The sequence below is a fragment of the Xyrauchen texanus genome, chromosome 4 (assembly GCF_025860055.1).
Source record: "Xyrauchen texanus isolate HMW12.3.18 chromosome 4, RBS_HiC_50CHRs, whole genome shotgun sequence".
In the NCBI taxonomy this organism is placed as follows: domain Eukaryota; kingdom Metazoa; phylum Chordata; class Actinopteri; order Cypriniformes; family Catostomidae; genus Xyrauchen; species Xyrauchen texanus.
The window spans coordinates 9,733,547-9,746,605 of record NC_068279.1 but is presented as its reverse complement, the minus strand read 5'-3'; the positions used below and the strand labels follow the sequence as shown (position 1 = coordinate 9,746,605).

The window sequence follows — 13,059 nt, the reverse complement described above, 5'->3', positions numbered from 1 at the left end:
CAATACAGTTTATGAAAGTCAGAAATAAAAGCACTGTGTTTAGAGGAAGTGAAGTACTCATGCAAATGACAATCAAATCAAACACAACAGTGCAATTTAAAACTACAGATTTTTTTAGTGATTGATTTTAAATATAAAACACTTAATATTTTTATGTTATTTGGCAAACTATTTAGAAATGACAATATATATACGCCATTGAAAGTGTTGGGTGAACAACAAAATTGTGCTTTTCGTAATGCTTTATAGGAGTAGACAATCACCGCTGAGGTCTACTGCCACCGATTTCATTTCCATATGGTAACAGCCACTTCTCTGATTGGTGTTTCTATCTTCTGGTTTGGAATCCTGCCAGGACATTTTTTGACTTGCAATCAAGTGCAACAACATTAGTAGCTGTCATTATTTAAGTCTGTTGTTTTTATCATTTTGTAATATCTTTGGTTTCTGGATTTAATATCCTGCTTTTTAGATAATAGTCAAGTCGGTTTTATTTGTATAGCGCATTTCAAAACACACATCGTTTCAAAGCATCGTTACAGAAAATTATGCTATAACAGAAAATGCAGCTGTAATGTCTGTAATGTCTTGAGCGGATTGATGAAAACGTGATTGAACAGTATGCCTTAAAAATGCACATAAATGTATATATAAAGGCTGTCTATTTATTCCATTTTAAAAGAGTGTAGTCCATCCTTTGACCAAGGTGATGCAGGCAGAGGTTATTGAGGGGCAACGCATTTATTTTGAAAATCTTTCAAACTGTGGTATTCGGTCAACACAATTTACCATAAAGTCACATTCCTGAGAGCTTTCATTTGATATATGACTTGTCCATTTATATGCTTTATGAAGGACTTTTATTTTTATATAATTTTTTTCTAATCATTTACCTCTATGTTTTTTTAAGAATGTTTTGAGGCCTTATTTTGTTATTTTTAGTAACATAAATGCAGAAGTGATGGTTATCTCTGAAAAGTTAAACATTTCTATATCATACTCTAAGCTTTCCAATGATACCTCATATGCCTGGCTTATGTATACAAAGACTTGAAAATGTTACACGTAAACTTTTTTCACTATATAGCACCCTGATAGTAAGAGAAAAGAAAAATCTCCATTCACTTGCATTTTATGGACCTACTAAGACATTTTCTATTTTTCTTCAAATGTGTTCTGGTGAAGAAAGAAAGTCATACACACCTGGGATATCATGAGGGCAAGTAAATAATGAGAGAATTCAACTATCCCTTTTAGAGCAGCTTGCATCCATGCAATGGAAAGGCAACTTAGGCAAAGAATAAATGGAGGACATAAATAGGACCACTCTGATAAGTGTCTGAATTGTATTGGTGGATTGGTGGATCAACTGAGCATCAGCTGCCGATATGCTTGATTATAAAATCTATTTTGGACAGCTCAGCACTGCCACTTTGCCTCGAGTAGGGCATCAAAAATGTGTGTATGTGTTGCCCTGGTATGACTTCCACTGGGATCTGACCACTCTCTCTCTGCCTGTGTTCGAGATATGAGTTAGATAGATATATCATGACTTAATTTATGCTCTGCTGCATTTGAAAGCCTGCATTCATTTAATATTACACCATCTTCATTCTAAATGTAGCCCTTGTCTAGTGAACCTGTAATATGTTACTCATTTGTATTAGCATTTGTGGTTGTTTTTTCCTGAATCAGAATTAATGTTGTTTTAAATCATACTGAAAAAATTACAGTTGTTCACAGTCAACAATCCACATGTTAAAGGATTTATTTTAAATTAGGACTTATTAGTTAACTGAAAATAAATAGCAAATTAATCATATTTTGTCAATTATTTATCATTTTTAAATATCATCACTATTAGCCTACTATTGTTTGCTGTTACTAGATATTATACTTTGGTGCAAAACTCATCCATCACCTTTTTGGTATGGAGACTATTGATGCCTCAAATCTTATTCAAACTGTTGAGGGGAGGTGTGCTATTATTTTCCTAAGCGGTCTTGCAAACATTTGTTCCTGGCGGGTAATAAAAATATGACTTACAATGAAGGAGGGACCTGAGGAATATCAGGACCACAATATCATGGAGACTTGAGAGTGGGCTCTTTTAACTTGTGCTAGTATCAAACCACCTAGCATCCATCAAGAACCCCCAAGCAACCACTTACCAATGCCCTATAGCAACCACCCACAACACCCTGGCAATTCCCCACAACACCCTAGCATGATGTTGAGTTCTGCATGTGTAAGCGCTACTCACAATTTTCCAGGACTTGTAAAACTCTAGCTGCTGTTTACAGGAGGGGACAGATGTATTTTTAGACCAAGTGAGCAGCCAGACAGTGCGCAAGTAATGTTTGCTGTCACAAACATTTTGTAAACATAAAAAAGTAAAACATTTAACAGGATGAAGCTAACATAGCTGTGACAGTCTGCAGTGTGTCCAAAGGCGATAATATTTTCCAGCCTCTAAGCCACCCAATAGATCTATAATGTGCTTAAAAACAGCATGTTAAAAATTTAATTTTTCATCCTGATGCACGAAAAAAGCTTCAGGGAATATTTTGCCTAAGCCTAGAAAAGCTAAACTTTTTAACCAGGCACTATTCGGAGTGCACTAGGCAGACATGGGCAGCTCATGGGGTTTTCACAGTGAATAAGGCAAGATTCCATTTTCTGATAGGGGACATGTGAGAAAGTTTCCTAATTCTAGATATATCACACAGGAGTTTCATCAGTTGTGGAGAATGGAGGGGTAATCTCTAAGTAGTTTGTTCCTGAGCTATCTATAAAGGGAAAAAGATGGGGAAGATAGCAGAACCAACCTCCATAGACACGTCAAGTCAAGCACTGTGAGAGATAGAGATCTGTTTACTTAGCAAATTGTCTGTTTAAGACAGTAGGGCTTGGCTCATACAGTCACTGGAATTGAAACCTTATTTATTAACAGGTGTGACTGTGAATGAAACAGGTACCTGTATGAACAGGTAATCAAACTGAATCTCCTTCTCAAACTCACAATGTCCTTGAGTAATGCCTGTAACCATAGTGACAGATGACGATAGTAAATATCAAGACTTCATATTGCATCTTTATGGATTCAATTAATATTCAAATTTATTTCGGCTGCTCCCGCTGCTTTTATCCTCTCAGTTAGACAGCCAAAGACTCTTTTCTCCTCCACCCAAATTCTCTATCCATACAATAGACTAATTCATGCCATATTAAATAACTTGGGAGAGGTTGACAGCTCTAACATTAGTGATTGACAGCAAAGTATAAAGTCAATGATGTGACAGTCTAGTAATTGTCAACCGTAGAGTCTTGAAAATTTAAGTGAGTCACTTTCGTAACAGAATGCGGGTGTCTTTTTCATAACTGAACCGTGTAGGAATGAACAAAACTGTATTTAGCACACCAAACAGGGCTAGCAACTGTATGCTGCCTCTGAAAGTAGCCTAAATTATTTATGTTGCAACCCATTGTGTAGGCCCACTGTAAGAAGTCCATGCAATTTTATTTATTTTTTTTGTCTTTGCCATAGCATACATGGTATTTGCATTAACTAATGACTATAGCATAAACAGAAAAAATAAATTAACAAAAATAAATTAACATTAGTAAATCCAAACATTTTTAATGTGTCACTCGGCAGTTTTATTGGACATGGTCCTCTGTCTTAGTTCACTTAAAAATGAAAATTCTCTCATCATTTACTCACCCTTATGCAATCCCAGATGTGTATGACTTTCTTTCATCTGCTGACCTCAAATGAAGATTAAAAAAAAAATTCCCAGCTCTTTTGGTCCATACAATGCATGTGAATGGGTGCCAAACTTTTGAAGCTTTAAAATCACATAAATCAGCATTAAAGTAATCCATAAGACTCCAGAGGTTAAATCAATGTCTTTAGAAGTGATATGATAGCTATAAATTCTCCTCTCTGCTCAATCCATCGCCACTTCAACTTTCACTTTCAATTTCTTCTTCTTGTGTTTTTGGTGATTCACATTCTTCATGCATATTGCCCCCTACTGGGCATGGAGAATAATTTCTAGCCAAAAAAGGACTTAAATATCGATCTGTTTCTTACCCACACCTATCATATCACTTCTGAAGATATGGATTAATACACTGGAGTCGTATGGATTACTTTCATGATGCCTTTATGTGCTTTTTGGAGCATCAACATTTTGGCACCTATTCACTTACATTGTATGGACCTTAGACTGTAAAAAAAGATCGACGACGCCCCTTTGCTCTTTTCCATTGGTGAGAACTGAAGCCGCCAGTGTCCCGATATGGCGCTGACATTTTGGGACTTGAGTCTGCGCAGTTGCGATTTCGGGACCAGACCTACGCAGTAGTGAGCAGGAAGTAAAGCCGCGAAATCAAGGCCCCGTCCTCACTCTCGCTGAATCAATCGCAAGCACACGCCCCTGCACTTTTGACTTATGACGGTGTGAAATAATTAATTATAGAAATGTAGATATTCAATTTAAAGCTCCAATCTCCTCAGTCCTCTGAAGATCCCGAAAAAAAGTCAGTTGGTGCTTCAGTGACTACTTCGCTCCGAGAACCTGTCAATCACAGCTGTCAATCATGATGTAACAGCACCGTTTTTATAGCATCAAATAACTAACTAAAAACAAACTTATTTTGAAAACAAATACTTGAAATTACATCAACGTGATAGAAACTACAGTAAATGACAGAAACTATCTTTGGAAAAAAGATATGTGAAGTGTAATTTAATTGTTTAGTTGGTCTTACATCCCATTGAATTACATGGAGAGGCGGGGTTTATGACCTATACTAGGACCAGTCACCGGGGGCGATCGAGACGTTTTGGCTTCACTTTTGAGGGCTTGTGCGGCACACTTGGTATGGACCTACAGAGGGAAATAGTCTTCTAAAAATCATAATTTGTGTTCTGTAGAAGAAAGTCATACACATATGGGATGGCATGAGGGTGAGTTAATGATGAGAGAATTTTCATTATTGGGTGAACTATCCCTTTAAGTGGCATTCACAAAGTGACCAAAAGTCAATAATTTTCAATGAGAGTTGTTGATTTCTGGCAACAGTGACAGTTGGGGATGCAATGTGGGTATGTCCTACTTAAAACTTGATGCGAGGAGCAGCTTGCCAAAGCAAGTGAAAATACTGGAGTACGCATGGTCTGTCAGAATCATGACAGGAACCATGTCAGAAATCCTGGGCATTCCAAGGCAGTTTGATTCATGCATTGATAATCATTAATCTTGTCCAATATAAAATGCATTAAGCACAGTTGCAATTAATATGCAAATGCTTTTCCTGCCAAAAGGTTTTAACCGGCAATGCGTCCTCTTTGTGATCAGATTTTAAAATTTTCAGTTGTGCCGCTAGTAATGTTAGGGCATCCAGCAACAGGAACGTCAAGTACTCTATGACTAGCGATATAGCCACTTGGCAAATTCCAGCTATAAAATGAAAGATTCCTTCGAGGACTCTTTGTTATGTAATAAATATAGAAAAAAGTATCCTATTTACATGTCTGTCATTTTCGCCTGATGAAAGGATGGAGAGATATGGGTGTATCCTATGCAGCTGCATCCTGTGGGTAAGCTGATCATTATAGCCCTTCTACTCACTTTGTTGTTGTATACCAATGAGAATGCCTTTTTAATTACTCCTGCCAATTTCTGCCAGCTGTGGACAAGGTTTTAATAACTGGACGCTCATGGAAGGGAATGTAGTATAAAGGCCCTAGCACACTTACAAAGAAGTTTGTCAACGTTTTTGTTCAGAGGTAAGCAGAAGTTTGAAACAGCTGAGCAACGACATATTGTTTGCAAACATTCAGACATCTGTCATGCTGCTATGGGAGGCGTTTTGAAGTACATTTAAAAATGATAAATGAGGATGCTCATGACTACATGTAAAGCATCTACTAATATGATATTAAAATGTGTTATCAATGACTTCGTGCCTCATTTATATGAATAGAATTCACACGAGATCAGTGCTTTAACTACTCGATGATGATTTAAAGTAATGTATACGCAGTAGATAATGTATAAATTGTCTTGTTTACATTCTAAATTCATGGGGCTGATGAGCTGACTTATTTTTACGCATAACTGAATTTTGTTTTAAATATAAATGCAGTGCATACGATCATGCAGGTATTGGTCAGGATCTTCAAACATCCGAATGGGGAAAAAATTTGATCTCAGTGATTTGGACCGTGGTATGATTGTTGGTGCCAGATTGCCTGGTTTGAGTTTTTCTCAAACAATGTACATTGTTTTAAACCCAGATAGGGAACAGGTGACTCAGTGAAGTTGTATGCATGTGTTGAATCTTATCCTGTATACCACTGCTTTAATATATCCTAGAGTTGGCTCCTTGGGGATCTTACATGTAGCTAGTCCAGGCAGTGACGCCAGCAGCCCAAGGACACGGGACGATTCGCCGGAGGGATGCTTTCTCTGGCAAGGTTACCATATCAGTAAATCCTCCATATGTGCTGTTTTCTTTCTCATGCTAATTCAGGACCAGGCTTACACAGAAGATCTGGCATTTATTTTTATAGATTGAACTTTACAAAAATGTCATTGATTATCAAATAATAATAATAAAAAAATAAAAACACTTACACTTATACGTATCATTTTATGGAGGTAGGTTCTGCAATCCTCCCCATCTTTTCCCCTTTATAGATAGCTCAGGAACAAACTACTTAGAGATTACCCCTCCATTTTCCACTACTGATGAAAAAAAGGAGTAGACAATCACTGCTGAGGTCTATTGCAACCGATTTCATTTCCATATGGTAACAGCCTCTGATTGGTGTTTCTATCTTATGGTTTGGCATGCTGCCAGGGAATTTTTTCCAAATTATAACAGTTTACTTGCAATCAAGTGCAACAACATTAGTAGCTGTCGTTATTTAAGTCTGTGGTTACTGTTACCTGATGGAGGGGACGAGACGTTGTGGCGAATGTAGTGACACAAGGGGTCTTTCTTGAGAGCCTCACATTCCTCTGAACTTGAGAAAAGGCCAATGAGAAATTGGCAGACAGAAATTGCATGTCCCGCCCCAGACAGTCTGTCAGTCAGGTTTTTGCACTGAGGAGCCGAGAATAAGGTATGGCCGTTTACAGTGGTAGGTCTAGTGTCGTGGCAAGGGGGACACAATGTCTCGTTCAATCCATCAGGGAACGGAGGTTACAACAGTAACCATGACGTTCCCCTTCTGTCACTCACTCGACGTTGTGTCAAATGAAGTGACACAAGGGGTCCCATTTAAAAGTGCCATGCACTAGACCGTGTTACGTGAACTGCTGATAGAGGTGCAAGCATGCTACTGCATGCTAGAAGCAACTGTATCTGCCACAAGTAACCCTCCCCAACGCCCCAAGAAAAAGGTGTCATATGCAGACCTTAGGTTCCCAGCACCCCTAAGGGGGGAACAGAAGGCACGACTATCATGGGAGCAAGCAGGCCAGCCACGGCCTTTTCTCTCTCTATGTTTCTCGTCATAGAGCATAAAGCGACTGGGGCTATCTTAACGCAATGAAATGTCTGGGAAGGCGATCTTTTGTGTTCCTATTCTTTCAGGGAGAAAAGACCCTGCAGAGACCACATCCTGCCCAGACTGGGGGAGGTGACATGTGGCCAATACGTCACATGGGTTGTTAAGCCACACGTGGAAGTGGTGCAGTGGTAGGTCCTACCTGGTGAGGGAGGACCTCTACAAACACAGCGACCGGGGGCAGAGAGACTGCCCAAGGGAGATGTGGGTCTGCCGACAGGGGGACCGTAGCGTGGAAAATACATCACAGGGAGTTGCCTGGAGAGAGGCCTGTGGAGCCCTACCCCAGTACAGAGCACTTGAGGCTCGTAGTGGTTCTGGTCGCAAATTCCTCCACTGAATTCGCAGGCCAGAAAGCTAGGGAGGAAGAACATCCAGGAAGCGAGAGCTTAGTTGCTAACCTGGCAGAGAGACCGCACTGGATCACTTTGGTGAAGGGCACTAAGGTATTACAGAGTTCTACTGGCTCGGACCTGACAAAACACGGGACGAGAACGACTCAACCCTGAGATTGTAGAATCTCACAAAGGTTTTGTGTGTTGCCCAGCCCGCTGTTCTGCAGATGTCTGCTTAGGGAGGTGCTGTTGGCCAGTGCCCACAAGGATGCCATACTTCTCATCGAGTGTGCTCGAACCCAAGGCCTGTGTCTGGAAGGCCAAGGATATGGCTTTGATGACCCAGTGGGCAGCCTCAGTTTGGCGACAGCGTTACCTTTCCGCCGTCCACTGAAGCAGACAAAGTGCTGCTCAGAACATCTAAAGCTCTGCGTGTGGTCCAAATAGATACGCAAAGCACGTACCAGACACAGCAAAGAAGGATGGGTCTGCCTCCTCCCAGGGCAGCTTGCTTGCAGGTTCATGACCTGGTCCCTGATGGAGGTCATAGGAACCTTGGGCACGTAGCCCGGTCTCGGTCTTAGGGTGACGTGAATATCTGCTGACAGAGAACACTTGCAGGTTCCCAACCCTCTTGATGGAAGCTAGTGCTATCAGGAGGGCCATCTTCAAGGAGAGGATTCAGCCTTGGGCACCTCTAAGGAACCTGAAAATCAAGTCGTGCTTACCCAAGGACTTGCCGTCCACTGCGTCATGGTAGGCCATGATAGCGGCTACATACATCTTCAAGGTGGAGGGGGACAGCCTCCCCTCCAACCTCTCTTGCAGGAATGAAAGCACTGAACGAACTGCGCATCTCTGCGGGTCTTCGGACCGGGAAGAACACCAATATGCAAACAATTGCCACTTTAGGACGTAAAGCTGCTTTGGTTTATCGTGTCTACGACCGCAGGTGGTAGGTCACTTTTCCACGTCCCATCCAGGGGCCAGATGTGGAGGTTTCAGAGGTCTGGGCGCCGACAGATGGTTCCGGGGAAATTTACCCGAAAGACGCTGGTAACGCTCTGTAGATCCAACAGCAATGCTCTGATAGAGTTGAGTGGAACAGTAGTGAGAAAGCTTGCTGCTGCACAACCTCTCGGCTCTGAAGAAAAAATCTGACTGACAGATGCACGCGCGCTTCCCTTTATACCCGTATGTCCGGGGGGTGGGACATGCAAATTCTGTCTGCCAATTTCTCATTGGCCATTTCTCAAGTTCAGAAGTATGTGAGGCTCTCAAGAAAGACCCCTTGTGTCACTAAATTCGACACAACTTCAAGTGAGTGACAGAAGGGGAACTTTGGTTTCTGGAAAAAGATCCTGCTTCTTAGATAATAGTCAAGTTTTATATTGTTTAAATATTGTTTCAAAGTAGCATTACAGAAGATTATGCTATAACAGAAAATTAAGCTGTAATGTCTTGTGCGGATTGATGAAAACATGATTGAAGAGCATGCCTAAAAAATACATATAAATGTATATTCATTTATTGTCTATGTATTCCATTTTTAAAGAGTATAGTCCATCCTTTGACCAAGATAATGCAGGCAGAGGTTAGTGAGGGGCATTGCAGTCCTGCTGGAAGGTTGTGGCAGTTAATTTCCGGTCAAGTCCATCCTAAGGTTTACTCAGTGGCCAGTGAAGTATTCTGTGTTTTACAGTTGGAGTTGGCAGCATTTCATCCTTTGTGAAGTCCATCGTAGTAGACTGAAGAAATCTCTGGCTGGCATAGGCTGCAGTAAGTAGTCATCACTCAGTGACACATAGCAGTGGAAGTTGGACATCCGGCTGGACCAGAGCAGGCTCTGGTAACCTCAGGACATGCATCCTGAGGTTGAGACAGGGAAACAGAATAGTCAGACGTATTGCTTTAAAGAACTCCTTTAAAACATGTTTTTCTTTTTAATTGGACACTTACCTTAAGACCCCTCTCAGCATGCTACCCCCCCCCCCTCCCTTACAGCCTTATTCACAGCCCATAAAAAATAATCTCTCACAGGTTATCATTACCTTAATGTGATTGTGCTTTTTACTAATGATCTTAAAGAAGAGGAGACAAAGAGGAAAGACAGCAGAGGAAGAGATTTTATGAAGATGTGAAAAGTGGAAATGAAAAGAGAGGGAAAAGAAGAAAGGGAGACATAAGGCAAAATGTATTTGAAGTGGTAATCTTAGGACACAGGAGGACATTGGATGAAAAAGTTTTTGCTGGTTTCCTTGTTAGTCTCTTGTTTGTTTCTCCTGAAAATGTCAATATGTCATGATTACACTGTCAGACTTGATTGTGCTCCATTTAAACCAACACCTTTTTGATTATGGGATACAAGCTTATTTCCAAATGTGACAGAATCAATTTTCCACCCAAGATTATTCTTGGAAACAGCCACATGGTATGAGAGTAAACATGGAAGCTGGATGCAGGATGCATGAATAGAATGTGAAAGTAGCATTGAATTTGTTTTGGGTATTTACAGTGTCAATTTATTCAAAGCACATGTGCATCACAATCAACTGTGTGAACAGTGTAATGCACAACACATTATATTTCTTTTGACAAATTCAAAAAGACTTGAGATAAAATGTGACAATAACACCTTCTCAACATGTTTAATTATTCATCCAAGGCTAAAGGAAATTAAGAATGATATCTAATTCATTATTTGTTTCAGTTCAGTTCCCTTATGACAAGTTTGTTGCAAAGATGCAGAAATTAGATTTGAAATTAGATAATCAGACAAGATCATTGGTTCTCAACTGTTTTTTGTTTTTTTTTCAGGAACCAGATTTTACACTAGACATCAACAACCCAATTTAGTACTAAACTTGTTTATTGTACAAAAGTAAACAAAAATGCCCTTAAAATTAAACTATATTAAACTATAGAATGCAGACATTTTCTGAAAGTTTTCTAAATATCTTTTGAATGGTAACATGCTCCCGGCTGCCGATAATTCACTGCATAAAACATATTGGCCACAAACTCGCAAACTGACACATTTCCTGTATTTAATTCAGCCTGATTTCACAGTGAAATCAGAAAGAGTAGGTCGACTTTTCTTTAGTAAAAATTGGTATGCTTACCAAAATGTAAACACTGCCCCAGTGGCCAAAGCGTTAATTGCTGTAGGGTGTATAGGCATGTGTGAGCTCCATTTATGTCCAGGAGAGTTTACCAAAAGCTAGTTGTGAAGCGAGTTCTTTTCAGCTGTACAGGATGTAATACAGTGAAAAGGAATGCATATTTTATCTTTATCCCACAACCCAACCATAATCCTAACCATTAATGTAGTAAAAATGAAATGTTAGGGGGGAAATTGCAACCTCCGTATCATGCTCGTCACTGATTAAGTGAACCCAATTACTTCCTGGTTTCAACGTGGATACAAACCTGGGTCTAACACGCTGCTGATGCAACGCGCTGCCGGTCATGCAAGGGAAGGTAAACACGCTGAAACTGATGCAAGAATGTCTGGTGGGAAATGTTGCATGTCAATGAGTCGGCATACTGTCGCCAATCCTAGCATGCCGACTTCCGGTGTGATCATGTTGTTTATTTTGGTTGCAAATATTATTTTTTTTTAATGCAGCCTGGATTATATCTTCTTTACCTGTCATTGTTTTGTTTAAGGTTGTTGAGGATGAGGGCATGTCACGCAACCTGTCTATATTGGCATGTAGCATTGTTTTTTACCCTACAAGGAGACCTGCAACCAATTTTGGGTACCGACTCACTGATGTAGATAATCAGCGTAAATTGTGGGCGTGTTCTTGTACAAAAATATTTAGTGTTGTCTTACTTTGAAATGCTTCCCTGTTGCAGAAATAAGTAGTTCCCCTATCACTCCTACTTTGTAGCCTCTGGTGTTGACATTCCAACACTTTCTATGCTTTACCTCAGCTGCTCTGTGAAGCCAGGAATATTTCAAACTCTATTTGTACTGGCAGTAAGAAAGGCTCAATATGGCTTCTCTCTCTCTCTCTCTCTCTCTCTCTCTCTCTCCCATTTGTATCTCTATCACTCATTCAGGGCTGAACCTATCCTCACCAGAGTGAAAGAAGATCACACTAGGATAATCCTACCTGCAATAGACAACATCAAGTACAACACATTTGAGGTGCAGCAATATGCTAATGCAGCTCACGGCTACAATTGGGGCCTCTGGTGCATGTACATCATCCCACCACAGGATTGGCTGGACAAAGGAGATGAGACTGCCCCCATCAGGTACATACAGCCAATGGTTTACGTCATAGTGTATGAAGACATTCTCTGAAATATAAATGACCAGGGATATAAAAGATTAATATTTTAAAAGTGATAAGGTGGATTTAGCCTTATATTTACAGTATTATTGATTTAATTCGCTCTGCAATAATTTTTTTCTTGTTTTTCTCTGAACATCCTTAAAAGAAGATACTTTTACTTGAGATGGGAAATTGTAAAATATATTATATTAAGACTTCAAATTATATATTTTTTTCTTTATTTTATTTTCTTATCCTATTGGATTTTTTTTATTTTTTTTTAATCATAAATCTAAAGTAGTGTGGTAAGAAAATAATTAATAATAAACTTAATTTAAGATATATTCACTGATAGCAAGGTTTTTTTATCTTACAAAATTAAAATAAAGTAAGTACATTTATCTTGTTTTAACGATGTTAAGATATTTTTCAATGGAAAACAATATATATTTAAAGAGATAGAAATTTCTGCTCAACATCATTCAATGAAAGTAAATAGTTACTGAGACTGTCAGTCCACATTCTGCCTAAAATCTCCTGTCTTTGTTCTACAGTAGTCATGTGGGTTTGAAACAACATTAGGGTGACTTAATGATGACAGAATTTACATCAGTGAACTATCCCTTTAAAATAATTTTGGCAGTATAACTGAATATTTTGTTGGTGTTGTATCATAAAGTGCAGATAGCTTCTCAAATCATGATCTACTACAATGTAATAAATAATTTTACATCAAAAACTGACTTGGTGAGATGAGCTTTGTTATAACGTGGTATTAAACCCTCAAGAGTCATGAATATACCCTGCCAGAGTAGAGTGGACTTTTTAATTTCAATTGAAATCTGGTCAAGGT

General features: G+C 39.4%; 1 protein-coding gene across 1 annotated transcript in view; it reads left to right on the top strand.

The window, feature by feature from the left end:
* LOC127643277 (polypeptide N-acetylgalactosaminyltransferase 9) overlaps positions 1-13,059 on the top strand; it is a 151,738-nt gene that overhangs the window by 72,456 nt on the left and 66,223 nt on the right. The window contains exon 5 of the mRNA XM_052125946.1: positions 11,989-12,186. Within this exon, the coding sequence (XP_051981906.1) occupies positions 11,989-12,186 (198 nt within the window). The remainder of the gene's footprint in view (positions 1-11,988; positions 12,187-13,059) is intronic.